The 24,805-nt window shown below is 44.5% G+C and overlaps 1 protein-coding gene across 2 annotated transcripts in view; it reads left to right on the forward strand.

Moving 5' to 3' along the window:
• Positions 1-24,805, forward strand: part of LOC147703580 (transmembrane protease serine 9-like) — a 1,394,371-nt gene that overhangs the window by 886,376 nt on the left and 483,190 nt on the right. For both annotated transcript variants that reach the window (XM_086931925.1, XM_086931926.1), the window contains exon 14: positions 21,176-21,199. In XM_086931925.1, the coding sequence (XP_086788051.1) occupies positions 21,176-21,199 (24 nt within the window). The remainder of the gene's footprint in view (positions 1-21,175; positions 21,200-24,805) is intronic.

Genomic DNA, 24,805 nt, shown 5'->3' on the forward strand with positions numbered 1-24,805 from the left:
GCCTGCGGCCGTGAATAAGTGACGGCGGGGGGAAAAAGAGTTTAACCACAGTCAAATTATAGATTCAGCAGGGTCCTTGAGTAAATGTTGCCGTGCACGATACAATTGTATACATACACATCCCTATCTCCCCCATTAAATCGGGTCTTTCTCTAGCTACACCACAAAGACCCTAATATCTTTCTAGAGACTTAAACTCCTGTTCTTATTATATATTTGTTGTTGTTGACTTATAACTTTGTCAGGTTGTTGTTAGGCATTCTGCCACTCTGTGCTTAAGGTCCAGACTGCTAAGTCAAGAGGTTAATAACAATAAATGATGCCCCATCGGTGTTTAAGAATGAAATAACTAGATGTATAGCACTCCAGCGCTCACACTTAGCGTCTCATAGTGTATTCGTCTCACCTGAAGCTCTCTCGATCTAAGCCACCCTCAAGGCCCCCGCTGACTGATTCAAACTTCCACCCTGGAAGAAACATTTATGTCTTTTAAATAGTTAGCCTGTGTTCCAAAAAGCGTCAAACATCACTCAGATGGATAATTGATATCAAGAAACATGATTCCGCCCCCTGTGTGTTAGAATTATGGTGTAACCCTTCTAGCCTGTGGACCGCTATTGTCCGCATTGAAATTCTTAGACTTTCTCAGAGGGAGAGTACAGGCACTTCTCAGAAACAAGCAGGTTCTATGGTACAAGGTATCAGCACTTCTGCAATCCTTTTCTAGCACTGTCATGGCGTCTGAACCTTCCAGTGAAATGGAGCTATGTGACTGTCAGCTCCCTAGGAATCATCCCGCCTCTTGTAGGCTCACCTGGCATCAGTTACAAAAGACCTGTATTGCCTGGGAATAAAATAACCCTTTGTGGGCTGAACGGGCATGGAGTCACTCGAATGGACTAACGCACTGTGAGGATGTCAGGAAGCATGCTTCTTGAAAAGGTGCTCGACGTGTCTCGAACCGGTGCAGAGTGACCAGGGCAAGCAGGGGTAAGGATGATTTGCTACAACGCAGACCAAAGAAGACCATGCCAGCACTACTCCCAACAGAAACACGCGAAAAGAGCAGTTTTAGATGGGATCACGTTACCGCTCTATATTTAAGCACATAAACGTAGGCTATTTTAATACAGTGAGCCAGCCATATAAAATACTTATTTGGCTATGGCACTACTAGGGGGATTCTTGGGACACTTTGAAGAATGGAATGAATACGGGCTACTGATAACCACCGTGCATCTCCAGCGTCATAAACCTTCAAACTCAAGCTACAAAGTCTGGGCATCAGGAAAATCCAATGAATAGCACCGCAAATCCATCAAAAACGGGAGCATGCGTTCCCACTCAAACACACTTCCTGGCTTCCCATGAATGGCACACCGTTATCGTACCCGCTCCGCCCACTGATAAAGAAACAAACCCCCAGTGAAGAAGGAATCGACGAGCAGCAGAGCCGGGACGGTCTCACCTCGGGGGTACGGGGCGCGCGCATGGCGTCTGAACCTTCCAGTGAAATGGAGCTATGTGACTGTCAGCTCCCTAGGAAACATCCCCGCCTCTTGTAGGCTCACCTGGCATCAGTTACAAAAGACCCGTATTCCCTGGGAATAAAAGAACCCTTTGTGGGCTGAACGGGCACGGAGTCACTCGAATGGACTAACGCACTGTGAGGATGTCAGGAAGCATGCTTCTTGAAAAGGTGCTCGACGTGTCTCGAACCGGGGCAGAGCGACCAGGGCAAGCAGGGGTAAGGATGATTTGCTACAACGCAGACCAAAGAAGACCATGCCAGCACTACTCCCAACAGAAACACACGAAAAGAGCAGTTTTAGGTGGGAGCACGTTACCGATCTATATTTAAGCACATAAACGTAGGCTATTTTAATACAGTGAGCCAGCCATATAAAATACTTATTTGGCTATGGCACTACTAGGGGGTGCGGGGCGCACGCAGGCAGTGATGATGATGCCGGAGTCTGTGCGGAGGGGAGAGCGCGCGCTCCAGCAGTGAATAATAATTAGGGGAGAGAGAGGGGAACAGATGGCCGTGAAGCAGGGGGCGGGGCAGCAGAACCCTTTGAAGTCACGGCCTGCGGCCGTGAATAAGTGACGGCGGGGGGCCAGCGGAACCCTTTGATGTGGCAAATGCTGCTGGCAGGGGGAAGCCTGTGGGGAAACGCAAGCTCGTGCACGAAGGAGCTTGTGGTCAAGTGATTTCACGTGAACTTTTGAAAATCCGCATCGTAAAAAGTCAGCTTTTGGATGGACAGCAAAAGGTTCGAGTAAACTCGACCTAAAAAGCAGGGTACAGAAGCTCCCGGAGCTGGGCGGTAAACTGAAAGGAGTGAGAACTGCTCTTGATGCATTTTAAAAGCCACAGAACACTGTAAAGTGCTATAGAAAGGCAAAGCGCCTCGTGAAGGGGAAGCCTGGGAAGTGTGATGTGCCTTTTATATTAAAAGCATTTGATCGGGTCCTTTAAAAAATGATGTCAAATACAGAGTTTGGTTATGACCAATGAATAATGTAATGAGTGCATTTTCAATTGCGTGTTGCTACAAATCACCATGGGCTCCACAAGCTTGCAAAATTGCGGTTCGTTTTCAATCATATAAAGGCCCTTATTTTGAAAATGTAAATAGAAGTGCTGTTTGCGGAATGTTGTTTTTGTTCTAGTATGGTCCTGTTCCCGATGGTGAAGGTAGATTTGAACAGAAAAGGACATTAGCGGGGTTTCTGATACTGGTTTAGCTCTATATGTTAAGCCTGTTGGAACCCAGGCATTTCAGGGTTTTTTTTGTAACCGCCCTGTGCTGTCCACAAGCTCGTTTTATACAGCCTGGGCAGTGCAATGGCACTGAGAGGGTGAGAATACCTTGGCATTGTTCCCTTTGGCTTACATTGCACTTATACCTTAATAACGCCAGTTGAAACACCGCTATAGTCATGGAGCCAGAGTTATTAACTAACACAACAAGAATTTGCAACGCAATAGGTCTCACTTTTGCAAGAGTTAGAGCTATTGGCTTTGTAAATGAAAATGTCTTTTACCTATGTGTTTTAGAGTCCATTTTTAGCGCTCCAACAGCTCCTATCTGTTCACTAGGGATCGGTTGAGGAACAGGATTTTGAGCTGGCTTGTGGAACTCGTAAAGGAGGGGTTAGTTCTGATGTGGGGAGGAATAGAGATCAATATTTTGGGCGAGTTTCCTGCAAATGATCTGGCCGCTTTGTTTTGTTTACGAGCTTTCAGTGGAATGAGTAGAAGGATGTTTGAGCTTCTGAGGTTCCTGTTCTGGCCTACTTTTTTGAGCTTGGCAGCCAGGTTTTCAGGTTTGCCGTGTGTAGGGCTTTGTGAGTAAAGCAAGCTGCTCTGAAATTAGCCCTCATTTCGACAGGGAGCCATTTGAGTTCTCTGAGTGCTGGTGAGATGTGCTCGTATTTTTTGAGTCCAGTGACCATTCTGGCAGCCGCGTTGAGAGTAGTTTTAAGGGGGGCAAGATGTGCTTTTGGAATTCCTGTGAGGGCTGCATTACCGTAGTCTAGTCTTGAGAGCACCAATGATTGAGTGGCTTGTTTGAGATCTTTAGGTGGGATGACAGGTTTAATTTTGTTCAATAACTTTAGGTTGAGGAAGGTGCTCTTAGCTGAGTACTTTATATGTTTGGTCATGTCCAGTTTCGGGTCTAGCGTGATGCCTAGTGATTTAATAGAGTCCGCCAGGGTGAGGTTTCCATACAGTATATTATCCTTGGTGCTGCGCTACAAGGGATTGAATAGCTATACAATTACTATACAGTATCTGTAGAAAGTGGAAGGTGCACCAAGGATAGAGTCGATTTTCTCCAAATATATTCAAAGTATCACTTTATTATTATATTCAGTAGTAAAAGATGGACATCAGCCAACCATTTCCTTCCCCCCGGGGGAACTTCATCAGGGCTGAAAACATATATATAAAACATAACATAAATCACAACAATTACATTTAACCCCTTCGCTGCTAGGCCTCTCCCCCCCCGTGCTAAGCCTTTTTTTGGCTATTTGGGGTAATTTGTGCCTAGGCCCCTGTAACTTTTTGACCACATAGGGTATCCACACCAAATTTGCGTCCTTTCTTTCCAACATCACGGTGATTCTAAAGGTATCCATGGTTTTTGAATTCCCCAGGAGGGGAACCAGCAATTAGACAAAATACTGATTAATTTTTTGGGGGAATGCGAAAAAAGGGCTACAGATGTAAGTGTCTGGTTTTTCCCTGTGAATTGTATCAAAAAGGGGCTGTGGTGCTGAAATCACCATCTTCCCAGCTTTCAGGGACCAGCAGACTTTTGTCAGAAAACCAAAATGTTTTTCACAGTTTTGGCATTTTTCTGGGACATAGCCTATTTTTGCTATTTTTTGTGTTTTCAACCTCCTTCCAGTTAATGGTAGAAATGGGTATGAAAGCAATAATGGATCCTGGAAAGCTATAATTTTTTTTAAAGTAATCATAGTTCTTAATTCAGCAAGGGGTCATTTGTGTAGATCCTTCAAGGTTTCTTTATAGAAACTAACAGTTAAATATAGGAAAAATTGAAAATTAGTTGAAAAAAACAGCCATTTGTGTCAACCTTTTCACCTGTAACTTCTTCTAATTATGACAGCTGTTTGAAAGCAATATACCATTACATTGGCTAAACCTTTCTGGTTGTGGGGTTATATAGGACTTGTAGGTTCACCAAGAACCCGATGAACCCACATCCAATAACTGAGCAGCGTCTTGCAATGGTTTTTTATTATGTACTGGGTTATAGCAATTATTCTGGGAAAATGTATACATGGAAAAATCGGTATGAAAGACACCTATGTAATTCTGAAATGGGAACACAATATAGAGTTTGGAAACAGTAGATATTTGCACATTTCCGAAATTGGGAGTACCCATACTAGCATGAGAATTATAGGTCATTTTTCAAAATGACTTCTTTTTTACACATTGTCTTTCATTCGGAAGGCAGAAATGCATTCTAAGTCAATAGGTTTTAACAGTTGCTCTACAAATCTGTATTACCCTAAGTCTCCTGATAAAAATGGTACCTCACTTGTGTGGGTAGACCTAGTGCCCATGACAGGAAACGGCTCCAAACGCAATGTGGACACACCACATTTTCACAATGAAAAATTAATCTTTTTTTGCAAAGTGCCTAGCAGTAGTTTTTGAACCCTAATTCTGCCGGCACCTAGAGATACCTAGCAAACCTATATATTTTTGGAAACTAGACACCCGGGAAAATACAGGTTGGGGTGACTAGACTGGCTCTCACCAGTTTCTCTTACCCAGAATCCCTTGCAAACCTAAAAAATTGACAAAAAAACACATTTTCCTCACATTTCCGTGGTGGAAAGTTCTGGAATCTGCGTGGATCCACAAAATTCTACCTACCCTGCTTTTCCCAAAGTCTTAGAGAAAAATGGTACCTCGCTTGTGTGGGTAAGTCTAGTGCCCGCACAGGAAACGGCGCAAAACGCAACGTGGATACACACCATTTTCACAGTGAAAAATTACCCTTTTTTTGCAAAGTGCCTAGCTGTAGTTTTTTAACCATAGCGCAGCCGGCACCTAGAGAAACTTAGCAAACCTATACACTTTTGAAAACTAGACACCCATGGTAATCCAGGATGGGGTGACTTGAATAGCTCTCCACAGGTTCTGTTACCCAGAATCCCTTGCAAACCTAAAAAATTGTCATGAAAACACAATTTCCTCACATTTCTGTGGTGAAAAGTTCTAGAATCTGTGTGGATCCACAAAATTCCACCCACCCTGCATTTCCCAAAGCCTTCTGAGAAAAATGGTACCTCACTTGTGTGGGTTGGCCTATTGCCCGGGACAGGAAATGGCACAAAAGGCAACGTGTACACACCACATTTTCACAGTGAAAAACAACCCTTTTTTTGCAAAGTGCCTAGGTGTAGTTTTTTAACCCTAGCTCTGCCGGCACCCAGGGAAACCTAGCAATCCTATACATTTGTAAAAACTAGACACCCTGGGGAATTCAGGATGGTGTGACTTGACTGGCCTCAGAAGGTTCTGGTACCCTGAATCCCTTGCAAATCTAAACAATTGTAAAAAAAAAACATTTCTGTGGTGGAAAGTTCTGCAATCTGCGTGGATCCACAAAATTCAATGCACCCCACATTTCCCAAAGTCTTCAGAGAAAAATGGTACCTCACTTGTGTGGGTGGGTCAAGTACCCGCGACAGGCAAGGGCCCAAAACCTATTGAGGCGACATCAAAATTACCTATCACAAACCAACCTGGTTTTGCAAGGGGGTGTCCCATGGGTTTTTGGCTCCCGGTTAGGCGGCCATCTAGGGAAACCTACCAAAACAACACATTTCTGAAACAGGACACCTGGGGAGTCCAGCGAAGTGTGGCTTGCGTGGGTCCCCCAACATTTTCCTACCCAGAATCCCCTGCAAACCTCAAATTTAGCTGAAAAAAATCACTTTTTTCTCAAATTTCTGTGTGGGAATGTTCTGGAATCTATGTGGATCAACACATTTCCTACCACCCAGCATTCCCACAGGTCTCTTGATAAAAATGGTACCCCAATTGCATGGGTAGGTCAAGTGACCGCGACAGGCAAAGACCCAAAATCTATTGATGCAACATCAAAATAACCACTCACACAACAACCTGGTTTTGCAGGGGGGATCTCATGTGTTTTTGGCCCTGGGCTCGGCGGCAATCTAGGGAAACCTACCAAACCCACACATTTCTGAAAACTAGACACCAGGGGCATTTAAGCGAGGTATGACTTGCATGGGTCCCCCAACGTTTTCCTACCCAGAATCCCCTGCAAACCTCAGATTTAGCTGAAAAAAAATGTTTACAAATTTCTGTGTGGGAAAGTTCTGGAATCTGCGTGGATCCACAAATTTCCTACCATCCAGTGTTCTCCCATGTCTCCCAATAAAAACGGTACCTCACTTGTGTGGGTAGGCACAGTGGCTGCATCAGGAAATGGCCCAAATTGTACTGTGGAGACTTCAAAATTACCTATAACAAAACTACCTGGTTTGGGGGGGGGGGGGGTGCACCTGGGCTTTTGGCCCCAGGTTCACCTCCATCTAAGGAAACCTACCAAACTCACACATTTCTGAAAACTAGACACCTTGGGGAGACCAACGAGGTATAGCTTGCGTGGATTTCCCAACGTTCGCCTACCCAGAATCCTCTGCAAACCTCAAATTTATCTGAAAAAGCACATTTTCCACATATTTTTGTGTGGAATCACCATTCCGGCATAAATGTCCTACCCCACAGCGTTCTCCTTAGTGTCTCGAGTAAAATGATACCTCACTTGCATGGGTGACTAATGTAGAATCGGCTAAAAACGTGTTTTTTAAAAAAATGCAGAGCTTAGAATTCTCAGTGCTATACCCTTAATCCCTATGTTTTGGGCTATTCCCTGTCACAGGCCCTTGCCCCACCCACACAAGTGAGGTATCATTTTATTCGGGAGACTGAGGGGAATGCTGTGGGGTAGGACATTCGTTCCGGCATGGTGATTCCACACAAAAATATGTGGAAAATGTGCTTTTTTCAGTGGGTGTTTAGTTTTCAGAAATGTGTGGGTTTGGTAGATTCCTAAAATGGTCGCCGAACCTGGGGCCAAAAACCCAGGTGACCCCCCTTGCAAGACCAGGTTGTTTTGTGATAGGTCCCTTGCCTGTAGCGGGTACTTGACCCAGCCACGTGAGTAAGGTATAATTTTTATCGGGAGACCTCGGGGAGCGATGGATGGTAGGAAATTTGTGGATCCACATAGATTCCAGAACTTTCCCACACAGAAATTTGTCTAGTTTTCAGAAATGTGTGGGTTTGGTAGGTTACCTTAGATAGCCGCCAACCCCGGAGCCAAAAACTCATGGGACCACTGTTGCAAAACCAGGATGTTTTGTGATAGGTAATTTTGAAGTTTCCTCAATAGGTTTTGGGCACTTGCCTGTCGGGTACTTGACCCACCCACACATGTGTGGTACAATTTTTAGGTCTCGCTCTCGAGACCTATTGTCGCTGAGTTTGCTCTCAACGGAGACAGACTAGTGCACGAGCCGCCAGGGGTCTGTGGACGCGCTTACGCCAGCCGGCCGAAGGCACGCACACGCGCATACACACAGACAGATGCACATATGCACGTGCGCACACACATGCATGCACACCCCCCCCTCCCCTCACCTCCCCTCCCCTCCCACTCACCGGGCTCTTTTCGTGTGTCCCTCTCCCTCCGCAGCCGGTCAGTCTTGGCAGCAGGCAGACTCGGAGGTCGTCGTGTCTTCTCCGGCGATCCGATGTGCACGCTCACGGCGACGTGCTCTCACACCGTGCTGTTTCACGCCCGGCGATCCTCATGTTGTTTTTGTTTGTTTTTGGCATCCCGCTAGGTGCATTTGCCATGCGCGCTCAAAACTCCCACTTCTCACCCTCCTCCACCTTATGCGCGGCCAATGCTTGTTAAGAATGCAGGCACTCGCAATATGTCTTTCCATCTCTTTCTTCCGGGGAAACCCCAAAGTCTGCGTGCGTAGCTTGCACCCTCTGCAACTCGTACCCCCTCACACAGCTCGTTCATGCACCTTCACTCCCGAGACAGAAAGATACTATCTCCCGAGGGGGGGTGGGTAGGAGTATTGCTCTCTTTCTAGTTTTCCTTCTGCCTGTGTGGTTTTTTTTTTACATCTGCTTTAACCAAGGTGATTAGCACTTGTTACCGAAGGACGTTTCACCCTCCACTCCCTTCGGCGAATGGTTCACCCTGTTACTCAGTAACACTCACCCCCGCTGCAGGATGGTGCGCTCCGAGCATCCCGGCGCCATTTATAAATGACCCGGGAGGAGCGCGCACGCGTGCGGCAGCTGCAGTGTAGGGGGCGAAGCTTGTGCAGTCTTATACGGTTGAGGAGACCACGAGGGTAGGTACACGGGGTACCGAAGAGGGTCAACCTCGTCGGTATGTGTGTGTGTGAAGGGGGCGAGAGACAGGCATGGGTGCTGTTATATAGTTGAGGTTGGTCACTTGTAGGTGCTGTATATAGTGAAGGAGTGTTTCACTTGGTAGAAGCGTGCATAGTAAGGGGGTAAGATAGGGATCCGTTTGAGAGTGCGTGGTGGGTGGCCTGTGTTTGTGTAGAGCACAGGTATGAGCTGTACATTTTAGAGTGAGGTAGAAAAAAGAATGTACTGTATACTTGAGGTGTGTATGAAGGGGCGTAGAAATCACGAGGGGGCAGATAAAGTGTTAGATGTGTGAGGAAAGTACTGTCTGGATCGATTGCATGGGTTGCAGAAGGGACACATTGTGCGAATGCGGCACAATAGTGGGATTGCAGTGAACGGCCTGCATCTTGGAAAGGCAATGTGGGTGGGTTTGAGTCAGTGTGACAGTGGTAGTACCTTGGAGGATTAGTGCGAGTGTATCATGGGTGGTTCTAAAGGTTTAGCTGGGTTGTAAAGGCACAGAACGAACGGGCGTAGGGCTTTGGTTATTGATGTAGAGTGAGTTTCTTAGTGAGGGGTTGGTGTAGGTTGGAAATGAAGCGTGTGAGACGCTTCTATGAGTAAAAAAAGTTCATCTCCATTGCTATGGGTTTTTGATAAGGGAAATGCTTTCTAGACTTTTCAAACCGGGGACATTATGAAGTGTAAATGAGCTTGAAGCAGTTTGCATAAAAGGCGTATGAAGGATTAATGGTAGAAGTGATTGGTGTAGGGTTGAAATAGTAATTGAGTTGTGCCGTGGCTGTTAACCGGGCAATGTTCAGGCTTTGGTCACCAGGAGCAGTTTTTCTTTGTTTTATTTTTTTACATAACTTGATAAACCGCTGTATACTACTTGTTACCTGCTCAGCAAATGGATCTCAGTGGCCTACCTCGATGAAATGCACTGTGGCTTGTTTCACTCGCTGAGTGTAGCCCACTTCCTCAGATAGCGTGTTGGACTGTGCGGCCCATAAACCACAAACTGAGCTCCAGGATGTTACTTCTTGTCTCTTGTACGTGAAGCTGGCACTCAAATCGTAGATGGCATGCCATGAGCTTGCAAACAAAAGTATACTCTGGCCAGACTGTGGCTCTGAGCACCCTACTCTGAAGGGGCATGGAACATTCAAATTTGTTTTGAATGAGATCTGGTGAGCCCTCCTGCGGGCACCATTCATGGAGGACTGCACTTGTTTTGCCGTTTGTTAGCGTAAACGTTATCAAATTGTCTTAGAGTGATTTACACGAGTACCGGTTACGTTACACAAGGACACATTCATTTTTAGAACTCGCCTGGCGTTGTGAAGGCCTCCCAAGTGGTACAGACCGGTGCACGAGCAGACACCGGTCTGTGAACGCGCAAGCCGCAGGGAATGTGCACCCTCACGGCATCACGCTCCTGCCCTCCCGCGTCTCTTCCAAGGCGTGCTTCAGGCCGACTTGTTTTCAGCCGCTCGTGTTTTTTCGTGTAGGTGTAAAGTTGCCCCATAATTTACTATCCGTATTATGGCAGAGTTTAACAACTCGGCTCACTTTACCATAACCCCATAACCATGCCATGGTCACTAGTCACAGGTCTCAGTAGCTTTTATTTCACCCCAGCATCCCAAACACGCTCCCTTCCAGCAGATCTTTCTCAGCAGAAAGAGCCGTTCCAGACGTTCAGGTTCTTTCACAACTAGAACCAGTTTTGTAAGATAGAAGGAAAGCACGGCATGAAAGAGGTGCTTCTTTTATTTCTAAAAGGTGCACACGGATGCTTGTTTCTGTTGAGTGCGCCGATATATCCGTTTTACTCAATCTGTTTTACTGTGCGAGGCAGAAAGTGCCCTACTCGTACAATGGCATTCACATGCTTGCATCGTTTTGTGAGAAACCTATGAATAGTTAAACTTCCAGCATTTCTTTTGCATCCCTGCAGTCAAATATTAAAATCGCCAGGCAATAAATGAAACCGTTCGTGGTTTCTCCTTTCCCTTCAATCGCACAATATGCCAAATTATTCAATTCAAATTTTCTTGCATTGTAATTTGTTCTCAGGCCTTATTATTTAGTCAGCTCTGCCACATAGCTTGGCCTGCCACTGCCACATAATTCCAGCAGCCCTCCTTTGCTACCACAGCTGAGCAGTGGTGTATCATTGACATTGGGCAAGCCTTCTGGGTATTAGACGGAGAAACATTTAGAAGATGGGCTGGTGAGAGGCACGTAAGCCTGCTCTGTTTGGTTCTTATCTCGCCTACTCCATGACTCAGCATGATTACATTACTAAAGGGGGCATATCCAACTGGCACAAGGAGGGACACGCGCCGAGAAGGAAATTGGATTACATTGGCACAATATTTATATCTGGTGGGCTCAATGGAACAAGCATTGGCATAGCCAAAAGGTCTAGCTTTTCGGACATTATAAGTATTTAGTTATGCAGCACAATATCCTTGGTGCAACAACATCAACTGTTGCATGGCTAAACACTTATAAGGTCCGAAAGGCGAGACCTATTGGCTATGCCAATGCTTGTAATACAGTGTAATCAACAAATGTGTTAATGCTACAAGTGGCTTCCTTAATAAAAGAAAAGCCAAGCAATAATGCTCAAAATAACTTATTTTACATAGTCCAAGACTGCGCACAATCTTTCACTACCTTCTTTTTTTACTTAGTAAGCATGCGCACAAGGCGTCGATTTTTCCTACTGCTGTGGGGGCTGTGTTGGTGCCGTTGACTGCCCTCTTCTCTGCTAAATGGGACAGAAAAGTGCACATTTGACTTGTGCATGTACTTTTCATTTAAGAGAGGCAGTGGTGTTACTCGTAGAACCAGTGTGCACTTGACAGTAATGTAGGTATACTAACTAGGTTAGTGCCACTGACATCTTTTGGTTGCTGCCTGCCGCATAATGTGCAGAGGATCACAATGGGCAGACTTTCTCGAATTGTCGCCCTCCACTATAGTGGGGCCGATAACGCCTATAAGGTGATTCACTGTTCACCATGAACAGACTCTCACAATGCAGGAGGGTCTGGACTTGGCTCAGGCTGCAGCAGCATCATATGTTTTTTTTTCTCCTGCCAAAAATAAACCTGGACCCCCAGGAATAGCTGCCACCAGTCGGGGTTTGACTGTCCTGCCTCACCTCAACAGACCTACTCTTCAGGGAAACCCAACTCTCGATGCAGCACAGAGTTGTAAGGCCTGGCTTTCTGTGAAGGTTCCGGCAGGCTTAACTCGATATGCAGGGACCTCCATTTCCCATAGTTTTTATGTTGTTTCGACTTCTAAGGTAGGAACCGTTTTTTAAAATTTAAATAACAGAGTACTGTTTGTTCCAGATGCTGTGGTGTAGGGGCCCGTGCCTTGCATTATAGGCCAGGTTTCCCTCTCCTGAAGGTGTTTTCAGTTGGATTTTACTTTACGCCATGCAGTGCAGAGACCCGTATGTTTCATTTATTTGTGATAATTAATTTTCATTTATTTATGTTAGGTGATGTGAAAGGTGGTTTCTTCTGGTGGTTGACGGGTTGTGAAATTTTTCTTCGAGGTTATATAAAAAGTGATAATGAGGTTTTAATTTGAAGTATGGGATAAGGTAGTAATTCCTCATTCTAAGTTCTCTAGGCAGTGCTGCTAGCTGCTTCTGTAGTCTCATCAGTATTTCCTCATTTTTAGTCCTCTAGCCAGTGCTGTAGCTTCTTCTTTGGCCCTGTCAGTAATTACTCATTAGTCCTCTAGGCAGTACTGCAGTTGTTCCTCTAGTCATACATCCACTACACTCCAAACGAAAACACTTAGGTAAAATACATTGTCATTAACAACCCCAATAACTTTAACTCTAAAAATGCGAGACCTAATGCATTGCAAATGCTTTTTTTAATCTATCTCCCTCACTTACTTTTTTGTATTTGTTCACCCCTGTGTGTTTTCCCATTGTTATCTTGTAATTTAAAAAAAAATTGTAATATATGTTTCCTTCCCTGTACATGCCAGCCCACCTCCCACAACTCTGTCATGGCATCCCCTAACAGTGCTATTTATGAGCTTTTTGTCTGCAGAGCTTCAGACAGAAAACGCCCGTAAAAACTAGCTAATGTTTTAGTGGTACCCAAATCTCCTGCCACGGGGGCAGAGGGCCAGTCCTGGACCCTTTAGATGCTTAAGTGGGGGGTTCACTGCTCCTCAGGCACATACACATATTTGTTCTAATACATCAAGTTAGTTCTGTGGAGCCTTTGCTGTAATTAGGAGTACTGTGCTGCTCTTTCAAGATAAAAAAGCATTTGCAATGCAATAAGTCTTGCATTTGCTAGAGTTTAACATATTGGCATTGTAATTGACAATGCCTTTTATTTACGTTTTAAAAACCAACACATAAAGAAAAGGCAATGCCATTTACAATGCCAATGGCTCAAACTCTAACAACTGCGAGACCTATTGCATTGCAAATGCTTGTTCTCTGAAGGCTTTGGGGAATGCGGGGTGGGTTGAATTTTGTGGATCCATTCAGATTCCAGAACTTTCCGCCACAGAAATGTAAGGAAAATGTGTTTGTTTTGACAATTTTTTAGGTTTGCAAGGGATTCCAGGTAACTGAACCTGGTGACAGCCAGACAAGTCACCCACACAAATGAGGTGCCATTTTGCTCTGAAGACTTTGGGGATTGCAGGGTGGGTGAAATTTTGTGGATCCATGAGGATTCCCGAACTTTCCACCTCATAAGTGAGGAAAATATGTTTTTTGGGCAAAGTTTGAGGTTTGTAAGGGATTCTAGGTAACAGACCCTGGTGAGAGCCAGCCAAGTCGCGCCATCCTGGATTCCCCTTGGTGTCTACTTTTTAAAATGTACCGGTTTGTAGGTTTCCATATGTGCCAGCTGTGCTAGGGCCCAAAATCCACAGGTAGGCACATTGCTAAGAAAAAAGTCTGTGCCTAGTGGGCTTTCTGTCGCGGTGGGGGGAAATGGGAGGGGGGTTGCCCTAATATGCCCCAAAGGGGGGCAGAAAGACTGTGGCTATTTTTGTGGGGGTGGGGGCATTGGTATGCCCATTCTGGACCGCTCCCACCCCGCACCCATAAAAAAGCCAGTGTATTTACAAGCGCCTAGTGGGCTTTCTTCCCCCCCGGGGACAGATCAGGGGCCATCTGCCCCCCTGGGGCGGGGGGGGCAGAAAGACTGGTATTTCTCTGGTTTCTAGTGGGCTTTCTGCCCCACCTGGGGGGCATATTGGGGGCTATTGGGGGCTACAGCTCCTATCTGCTTCCCAGGGGGGGGCAGAAAGACTGTAATTTTTGTCGGGGTGGGGGCATTGGCATGCCAGAACCCAGGCTTCTATTGGAATTCTCAAGGGCATATTATCAAGCCCATTATCGCCGCTTTAGCGGCAGTTTTCTGCCGCTAAAGCGGCGATAATTTTAACGCCGCTCTTGTTAATATGCCCTTGAGATGCCATTCTTGATAATATGCCCCTTAGTCTCTAGTAAGTTAGCGATTTCCTTATATCAGCATTTTAGAAGAATTTTAAGCTACAACAATGACTTCTATGGAAAGTATTATATTGTATTTTTTCTGCTGAGAAATGACAAAGGCATCTGAAAACATTAAATTAACATTTTGGCAGCCATTTTCGAGCTCATGGTGCTTGAGGCCAGTGCACCTAAAAATCTAAATTACAATTTAGGTACAAAGAACACATGCTAATTTCATTATTTTACCAAACTGGGCAATTATAGACATATCCTATGGATTATTGTGTTCATCACATCAACTGCTCAATCAATTTTACAACATAAAAATAGACCCAGTTGCATAACTACTGTTCATTCCTAAAAAGAACAGTAGGTATAATGTGCACAACACTGTGTGTTTTCATTTCACACTATTCCGTATCTCAAGCTTATGTGCATTGCTGCTGTTGTACAATGTTTAAAGAACATTTCCAAACCTCACGCACCTCCCATACAAGTCTTACTACAAGCAACACCATTTTTAATCAAGCACTCCAAAAGGTGCCTTCAAACAAGGGAAAACCAGAGCAGCTGAAAAACTGTCAAAGGTACAAGTGTTAAATCTAAGTTACAATATATTTTTTAAACTTAACAAAAATTACAGGATTGCTATACTAACAATGCACATAGCATTCTTTGTACCAGACACCTAGGCACCATTCCTACTGCACGGTGAGAGAGGTGCAGAGTTAGAGCTCTGGCTGCACAAAATAGTGTACAATCTTGTCCAAATACTCTTCTCCCGCAGAGACATGGCTGTGCAAGAAATATGCCCGTTTGCAGTTTTGGTGTGGAAATGAGAGCAGCCGTTGGATGTACTCCACGAGATCAGGCCAAGTAAGCATCTGAGCCGCCACTTACAATCATGAAATGCAGTTAGCTCAACACCCTTCGCCGCGTGACTTCATCATGAGTCAATACACGCAGCAGCAATGGCACAAACCTCAACAGGTTACACCACTGGAGCAAGTTTGCAAGCAGGGAAATAATGGGAACAGTTTCATAGGTGGAATTGGCAGCACGCAAGTGGCAACGTAAATTAACCATTACAAAGGAAGCAATATTAAAAAGGCATTTGCTTAATATGTTGTGGCTGTGCAAATATATCTACATAATGCGTACTGCTGGTGGTGCGCACTCCACATGCGCCAATAAGGTTAACTTCCACGGGCTGATTTCAGGTTACTGACATCGGAACCAGGTTTAAGTCCCCTGGCATAAGTGCAGTACCTTTGAGGCGAGAAGCCAAGCTCTGATCAGCCACCTTAGTGACAGTGTGAGGGCCATACTAAGCATCAAATAGCCTAGACCTTACCATACAGCAATGTGTCTTGAACAGGGTTTGAGCTTATAAATGACTTCATCTGGCAACTTTTAAAAAACAAAAAAATCTAATTTAATTAAAATTAAACAAAACAACCCAAGCAGCAATCTTGTAGGGGTGGTGGGGGCGAGCAAGCAGTGTTGTGAGAGGGGTGGGGAGAGGCAGCACAGGGAGAGCAGATTGCCACAAGCAGGGAACAACCCACAATGGTGAAATGAAAACAGGCGCTTACTTAAAAGCCACGCAGCCTCCAGCGTAAAACAATAATTAAACCTGCGATGCAAATGCCGTCCGAAACATGAAGAGCGGCATCCATAAAGCGGGCACTGTGCTCATACACAATCTGAGGCAAAAAAGAAAAAAATAGTGAACATAGAGGAACCTATTTAAAATAAGGAGTAAGACCACATGTAACGGGGCAGTCTCCTGGGAGGGTCCGAAACTCTAAAATGCGGGACAAATTAGGCATAATGATCAAACAAAAGCAAGCATTTACGAAGGGCACAAACAGGAACGAATGGAAAATATGGGAGGTGCTTCAAGCTCACAGTCTAGATACATGCAAAAGAACAATTGATGGACGTAATGCAGAATATTATCATACATTTACCCCAGTACAGAGATCTGGGCCTAAATCCATTGTGTTTTCGTTCCCCATGCCATTCCAGTTTGAACCCAGCCATATGCAAATCGATCTTGACCCTGCGCCCAATGGGAACAGTCCATCCCAAACTGCCAGGCCAGGTCCTCCCTAGACAGGAAACAAGCATTCTAGGAGCGATTTCATGGTTTTACTCCCCATCAGCCAGAATAGCTAGATGGCAAGGAGAGCACGGGACCCACGTCTGGGCATACCCGTCCCACTCAGGGTGACAAATGCAAAAGAAGAATTGATGGACAGAATGCAGCACAATGTCATACATTCACCCCAGTAAGGAGATCTGGGCCTAACTCCATTGTGTTTTTGTTCCCCATGCAATTCCAGTATGAACCCATGCAAATCTTACTTGACCCTGCACCCAATGAGAACAGTCTTTTCACTTCGTCCATCATCTCCTTGTGTTTGCGTTGTTCGCCCTTAGTTGACAGGGTATGCACAGACGTTGGTCCCTTGCTCACTTTGCCACTGGATTCAAGCTAGCCTGGCTGATGAGGGGTGTTGGGAAACAAAGAAGAGTACGCAGTTCCTGGGTGAATTATTGTTCACCAAAAGGAGCCAAGACTAGAATGTCTGGCAAAGTTTATAAAACAGGGGTCAAAATAAAGGAGGGGAATTCCTCCTCTCGGAACTAGAGCTCTCACACGCCCAGCAAGCTAGGTATCATGCTTCATCATATGAGCCTGTTCCTCATTGGGCCGGCGCTGCAGTGCCCAACGGGCACCCTTAAAGTTCTTTTGTTCCTTGCCGTAAGGGTTCAGTGGGGGTGAGGGGCCTAGTCAGATGTAGATGTGTGTGATATGGTTTTAAAATAGGTTAAGGATTCCTCTGGAAGGCTTTATTCTGTTGGGTACCTTACCTAAATAAAATACTATAGGAGGGTTAGTGTGCTCTGATGAGTCCTGGGATGCTTGTTTCCGGTCCAGGAAGGGCCTAGCCTGGCAGGTCAGACTGGACTGTTCCCATGACGTACAGGGTGAAGACTGATTTTCACATGACTGTGTCCAAACTGGGGCGGCAAAGTGAGCTAAAGAATGATGATGGATTCCACCCAGATTAGTGGCTGGGGGTGAGTGTCTGAAAAGTTTCAGCACTCTGTCCATCATCTCCTTGTGTTTGCACAATCCAGATACAGCATGCCTCTCAGAGCAGTGCATGTACCACCTAGGCTCAATCTATAAATACTGGTCCCGAAAGCCTTTGTGTGGCTGAGATTGTCTTGTTGACTCCCTTTCTGGAAAGGATTTTTGCCCTTTCACATTTTTTACAATCTCGTCTTATTAGCTATGAGCACTTTTAACAAACGTTGGTAAATGCAGGGTGTTCCCCTGTTCACCTGCTCTGAGAGATGTGCACTTTCCTCCTTTGATGCTTGCACTCCTCACTGTTGCTAAGCTTAGTGTTACTATCCACCAATGCCAAGTACACTACCCACCAGTGTGTGTGCATTGCTCTTTTCTTCAATGTTCAATGCTGTTAACCTATGCCAAGTACTGCCTACCGGTGCTAAGTACACTGCTTGCCAGCACTTCTGCTACTGGCTATGTCTCCTTTGTGAACAATCTTGCATCGTTACTTGCATATGAAATCATTATCTTACTTGTCATTACAACCGCTACTGTCCTATTAAGCTACAAAACTGTGTTCAGACCCATAGTCTTTAAATGTTGTAGCACGTACCAAAAGTGGCAGTTTGAACATTAAAATATAAAGACATCCACTGCATGAAACAGTTCCTCTATGCATAACAGATCTCAAATGATGAATTGTACCAATGTTTACTGAAAGCAGTTTTGAACAAGCAGTGATGAAGCCAATAAATTGGCCCTGGCAAGTAGGCACATTTTTTACTGTGTTTATTTTTTTCGTACAGATACTGTAGGCATTCGGAGTTTAAAACATACAACTTCTACTGTCTAAAAATAATGTGTGTATGTTTGCCAAATAAAGTGACCCATCATACAAGTAAACATGAAATCAAAGCGGAGATTGTCATCAGACCTGACACTGAAGTGGACAACCTTCTAGGCAGATGTGCATCAACACAAATGCCATTAGTCAAGAAAACCAATGGCTGTAGTGGGTTGACCCATAGCCCTGTGTGTTATGCTGTAGAGAGAGGAAGAAAATGTGTGAATGACTCTTGAACAGGCCATTGACGGAAGAGTGCTGACTGAAAGTTGCTGTATGTATACTGTAATTTATGCAACATTATGATTCTTTTGAAAAACATGAAGCTGGCAACACAGCTAGTGCTGTCTCCATGCCAAATCTTGAAACAGTTCTTACAAAACATTCATAGTGGGTGTTCAATGCCTCAGTATGCACTTTCCTAATAATGATGCTTGCTTTAACCATCAAGCATACTTTTGAATTTTGGGAGTTGCAATAACATGAAAGCACCTAGGGACAGATGTACAAAGCTTTTTTGAGGTAGCAAACAGCATTAACAGAATTGGGACATTTGCGACGGCAAAATGTATGTTTTAAGGTACAAAGGCCCAATTTGCGATTCAATAACCTGTTACCGAATCACAAATTGGGTTAGTGATTCGGTATTTGGAAGGGGCATTCCTTCCTAATACCATATTGCAAGGGTATGTGGGAATGTTTTGTGACCGCAGTGTGGTTGCAAATGATTCACATTTTCCTACCTACTTCAAGTAGGTGGTAACCCATTTGCAAATGGGAATGAGTCCCCAAGGGACCCCTTCCCCTTTGTGAATGTTTGTAAAAATATTTTTAAGATCAGGCAGTGATTCAATTGGACCATTCCCTACTCTTAAAAAATGTAAAGAAAACGTAATTTTTCTTTTTGAAATGCATCCCGTTTTCCTTTAAGAAAGACAGGCTGCATTAAAAAAATATATATATTGCTTTATTGAAAAGCAATCACAGACATGGTGGTCTGCTGGCCTCAGCAGGCCACTAGGTCTATTTGCGACCCACTGGTAATCGCAAACTCAGTTAAATGCACATTTGTACATGGGTGTTTGCGATTACCAATTAGCGAATAGCAAAAATTCGATATTTGGTAATCACGAACACTTTCCTATGTACATCTAGCCCTGAATGCCTAAACAGAGACTAGAGCACTCCCACCACAGGCAGAACTCTCATGTTTGCCAGATTCATATGAGTCGTTCATTGAATCCATGTTTCTATGTGCATTCTGGGACTTGGAGTGAGGATTTTATAATGGACCAACAGTACTACAAGAATACAAACAATAAAAGCCTGAACTGGATAAGCTGATCATTCATGGAACCAGACAAAAGGAGCAATTCTCCAACCAGCTAATTGATCAGGCTTGTCCGCAAGGTACTTTTTGTTTATGTCAAACCACTTTCAAAGTTCACCAGCCTTTACTGCACACAACACAGTGCAGCAACTTGCCTTGCTGCTCTATGTTGACTGAATTCTAAGTAATTCTGCCCCAATGTTTATGTCAACTAGTGGCCGCCAACACATTAACGACATATAGTGGTACTTCTACTTTAAGACTTTGGTATGACTAGATATGACAGGGCCACTGAAAATCTGCAAATCTGCAGCCATAGCGTTTTTTCGCATTGTTATGGATTTGCCGCATAATCCATCATTTGCTGCATAATCTGCAGATTTCAACAAAAACATGTTTCTAGCTCAAACAAACCAAAAGCTACTAAAAACATAGAGTCACGCGTTCCTGCACAGTGGGAGACCCTTTGCAAAGGTTAACTGGTTATATTTCAGATCCTTATTGCTGTATGTGGATGTTAAACTTGTATTAATACGTTGAAATCTTTCTTTATACAGTGTTTCTGTGTGTAGAGATGAGAAAAATAATGAAGTAATACTATCACAAAATGTGCCACATTAACACTACATAATTTGCCTTTTCTTGCCCCATAATCTAATCAGCCCTGAAGCATACTTTGGTCCTCCCCACCACATAATTCCAGTGGCCCTGCCCATAACTAACAACAGGCACTTTCTGTAGCTTGTCTAAAGACTTGCTGCACACATAGTTGCTAACTAAGAAAGTGCAGTGTTTTCAGGATGAAAGCAACCATTGCCTGTATCATCACAACTCACAAGTTTAACTAACATATCATTTTATGTGCAGGAAATACCAACATACAGTGTAGAGCCCTTCAAAAACATTAAGGACCAGATGAACTAACATAACATTAGGAATAGCAATTTTTTAATTGCAATTTTCTCCAAATCGCAATGTCTGTGATCGCTTTTAAATAAGACCGTTGTATATTTCCTTGGGTCTGTGGAGATCTGACGTAGACTGCGGATTAGCATCAGCTCTTCCACCCTCCCAGGAAAGGATTGGACCGTGGAAGACATTCCCAATGTATGCTTCCCTACACTGTGATGTTACAGCAGTAAAGAACGAGTCTACAGTGATGTCAAAGCTGTGAGTGCTATGGATCAGATTCCCCTGTTTATGGTAAAGTCCCCCTAAGGAGGCTGCACACATTATGTGGTTCCCCTGTGAATGTCTCGGTGTTTGAGGTGGCAGTAAACATAGCCCCTTACCCTAGATGCCGTCTTCCTAATCCATCCTTTCTAAAGGCACACAAAAGTTAGTTACTGACAATGTAAAGCCATTTCTTGATGCAGCTGTAACATATAATACAATTCCATCCTCTTTTCTCTCTCCTACAGGTGAGCCAGTTACAAGGCCCCCAGGTAATGTATTTATTTATTTTATTTTATTTTTATTTGATGTAGCGTTTCCATTTTTGTAATGCTCTCCATTCCACCAAGTGGCAGCATCTAGGCCTTCATTGTACTTGGTCTATTGAAATTCGTGGATTCCCTATCCTCCTCCTGGAATTACTAGCATTGGTGTAATGCAACATGAAGAGCCCCCCTGTGGAATGTGATGAGGGGCCACCGAGTATCACATATCTCCCAGATAATAATTGGCCTTGGGCTGAATGGGGCCCCTCTTGAACGGTTAGGGCCCCATGAAGGATGGGGGCACCCCCTTACGCTGCAGGGGCCCACATTACACCCCTGATTACAATTACTGGGGTCCTGTAGTTCTCGGGTTGGAGAAGGGAAATACCAGGAAGTACACTTGTTTGTGGAATAATATGCAGGAATTAGGCTTGACTTTTTCAGTTTGTGCTTATCTACTGACAATATTGTATCCCACAACTTCGCCAAAGAAAAACTTTGCGTGGAATGCCGCTCACCACCAGTGGTGCCTCCACTAAAAGTACAAGTCAGATGGGCCTGATATCTCGCATTATTTCATCCGTCGTAATTAACAAGGCACTCTCAATGCTGTCCCGAGTGTTTTGGTTAGAGAAATGAATGGCAAGGGAAGATTAAAGTCTTGATGAGGAGGAACAGTCAGACAGCGGCATAGAGTTAGCATCTGCTGGTGAGAATACCCACATAAATGTTGAGATCTGATGATAACTGAGGAGTTGAAGGTGATGATAGCTGAGAAAATGTAGGTGGTGGCAGGACTTTGAACATAATGATCCTTATTGTGAGAAAACCTTGTTGCATACTTCGTAGTTTAAAATTCCTTTTGTATTCGTATTGTTTTATTTTCCCTTTTTCACAAGTGCATGTCACCAGTGCAATAATACTACACTCGTGCGGACAAGGATACAGAACTGTGTCACAATCAGCATAAACCATTATAGAGAGCACGACTTGTATGTCAAGCACTCCTCCATTACAGAGTGAGAGAACAGCACATTGGAATCAGCAAAAGCGAATTGCCATACATGTGCAGAAGCCATCACTCGCCATATACAGTCCAGGCATGTGATACAGGCATGTATAAACATAGCAGAAACATTTAGGTCCCATGTTCGTTGTGGCCCCAATCCCAAGGAAGCCACCACGATCAGGAGAATCTGCACCCCTCACCAACATCCTGAGAATCATCATCTGCTTCCCCTTCAAGAGTAAGTAAATATGATCTGAGGGGTCTCTAAATATGCTAGGGTCGAGAGGCATGGGAGCCGGTCGGATTAAGGTTCTAGTTGTTCATTGCAGTATAGCATGTCGCGCAACCAGAGCTTAAAATGTGGAGCTTTTATCTCTGCCCCATCGGCACACTATTTGCCACTTTGCTAATAAGAGGGCCAAGGATAGAAAACATTTGTGAGGGGTATCTAGGTCCCTCACATAGCCCAGCACTGCGATAACGTGGTCAGTGAGCACCGTGCAGTCCACCATATCAGATAGGGCAGACAGCAACTCAGTCTAGTGCCCATAAATACTAGCAGCTCAAGACCAATCCAGGGAAAGAAACCCCCATCCAGACAACTATATCTGGAGCAATTTGTGTCATATCACCCAAGTCTTTGAAGGCAGACCGGTGTGAAGTAGGCGCTCTGTAATATTCTATAATGTATAATGCGGAGTCGGCTACTGGCGGAGACCATGCCCGTCTGACTACAGACATGCATTCCTGTTTCCTCACTGATCTCCTCTCCCAGGTCTCTCTCCTAGCTTGTACATGTCATCCTAGGAGGCGACTCCCATCCCTCCTGCAAGGTACTATACAATACTGTTATGAAAAAGTTAGTAGAAGTCACATCCAGCCGTTGCTGAAGGGGCTCAAGGACAGATGGTTCCACCATGAACTGTGGAAGGAACAGTTTGCAACAACGTTGTTACTGGTAAAAAATATATATATCTTAGGGGTACAGGGGAACCGTCCCCTATAATCCTTCAACGTGAGAAAAAGCTGCTCCTGAAAGGATGCCCAGGTTAATATCTCTCAGGCATGAAACACATCCGGGTGCCGGATTCCTGAGTGATTGGGAGCAGGAGATGATAGTCTGGTGACAAATAAGGTTAATTAACATAGGCCAGTCCCACCTTCTTACTCAGTTTATCCCATGCTCTAATTGTTCACTCTTCTGTCAGAACATCACGTCGAGATCCAGAGACCGGTCTCCTCAGAAATTAAATGAAATACCAGCATTTGTAAAGTGCACAGCTACCTCTGGAGAGGTGTCCCGCTGGGGGTGGTCAGGAAGATTAAACGAGCTATTGCGCAGAGTCACATGGTGCTGGGCTAACCTGCCGCTGGCGATCGAACTGTGGGCCCCCGTGTTACGGAGTCAGCCCCCCTGGCCGCTGCACCACACCTCTTCCCTTAGGAAGACAGTAGGAGGAACAGGAGACAAATTTTCAACCTCGACCACCAAGTGAGGCCGAAAAGGTGGGGGCTTATACCAGTAATGGACAAACTGCCTCTGCACACAAAGAGAATAAAGCTTGAGTCGAAGCCTCAAAGCCTCCCTTGCGAAAGGGTGGTGTAAAGCTCTCGCATCCAACTCTGGGCTGCATTGCATCCTATGTGAGTCTGATCAGTTGCAACTTCAGGACCGCAAAAAGAGATTTATTAAGTGGCAGCAGGATATTCAAGAATTGATAGAGCGTCTTGAGTAGGATCACCATTTTCACGAAACCCACCGTCCAGCCAGAGAGAGTGGAAGATATATCCAGCAAATTATCAGCTTTGTTATGTGTTAGATTGAGATCCAATAAGTTTCCCTAATCACCACCTCTGGGTCTCTGCACCTATATCACCAGATATTTAAGGGAGTCTTCACACCACCTTAAGGGAAATTCGGGTTGAAAGCGCGGTGTGTGGGGCTTGAGGGGCAGAGTCTGAGATATTCCCTAGTTAAAGGTTACTCCCTAGAGCAGGCTGAGGTATTCTTGCAATATATATAAAGGGTAATACAGTCGGTATTTAGTAAAATTAAGATAGGCCTACTCATAAAGCAGAGGGTGTACTGGTGGTAATGTTGCTGACCCTGGCAGCAAGCAGTTCCATGTCTAAGGCACAGATAAGAAGCGAGAGGGGGCACCACTCTCTTAGATGTGGCATTTGAAACATTAGGCAGTAGACAACCCTGTGAAAGAGCTAAAAGTGAGTTATTTTTTTTTAAAGTGTTCATACACCAACATTAGCATTGTAGAATCCAGAGAATATTTCCGGTATAAATGAGGCACTCTTGGCTGGTAATAGAATTATTTCTTAATTCTTCATTTATTTTGACAGTTTTGCATAGCCTCAAGATGGCCCATAGACATTAGAGAACTTTTCAGTGACACGTGCAAGAGTTTCATGGCAAATTAAGGAGGTTACAGATATAAAAACCTAATAAACATCAAATGTAGGGTAAACTGCTTAATGACAGATGAATTCTATACTTCGTAAAACAGACCAAAAACAGGGTAGCTTTATACAGCATGGGCCATATTCTCAAGGAGCCATTGCCAAGTTATCTGCACCATAACACAGCCAAA

This window comes from Lissotriton vulgaris, chromosome 7, assembly GCF_964263255.1.
Source record: "Lissotriton vulgaris chromosome 7, aLisVul1.2, whole genome shotgun sequence".
Classification (NCBI taxonomy): domain Eukaryota; kingdom Metazoa; phylum Chordata; class Amphibia; order Caudata; family Salamandridae; genus Lissotriton; species Lissotriton vulgaris.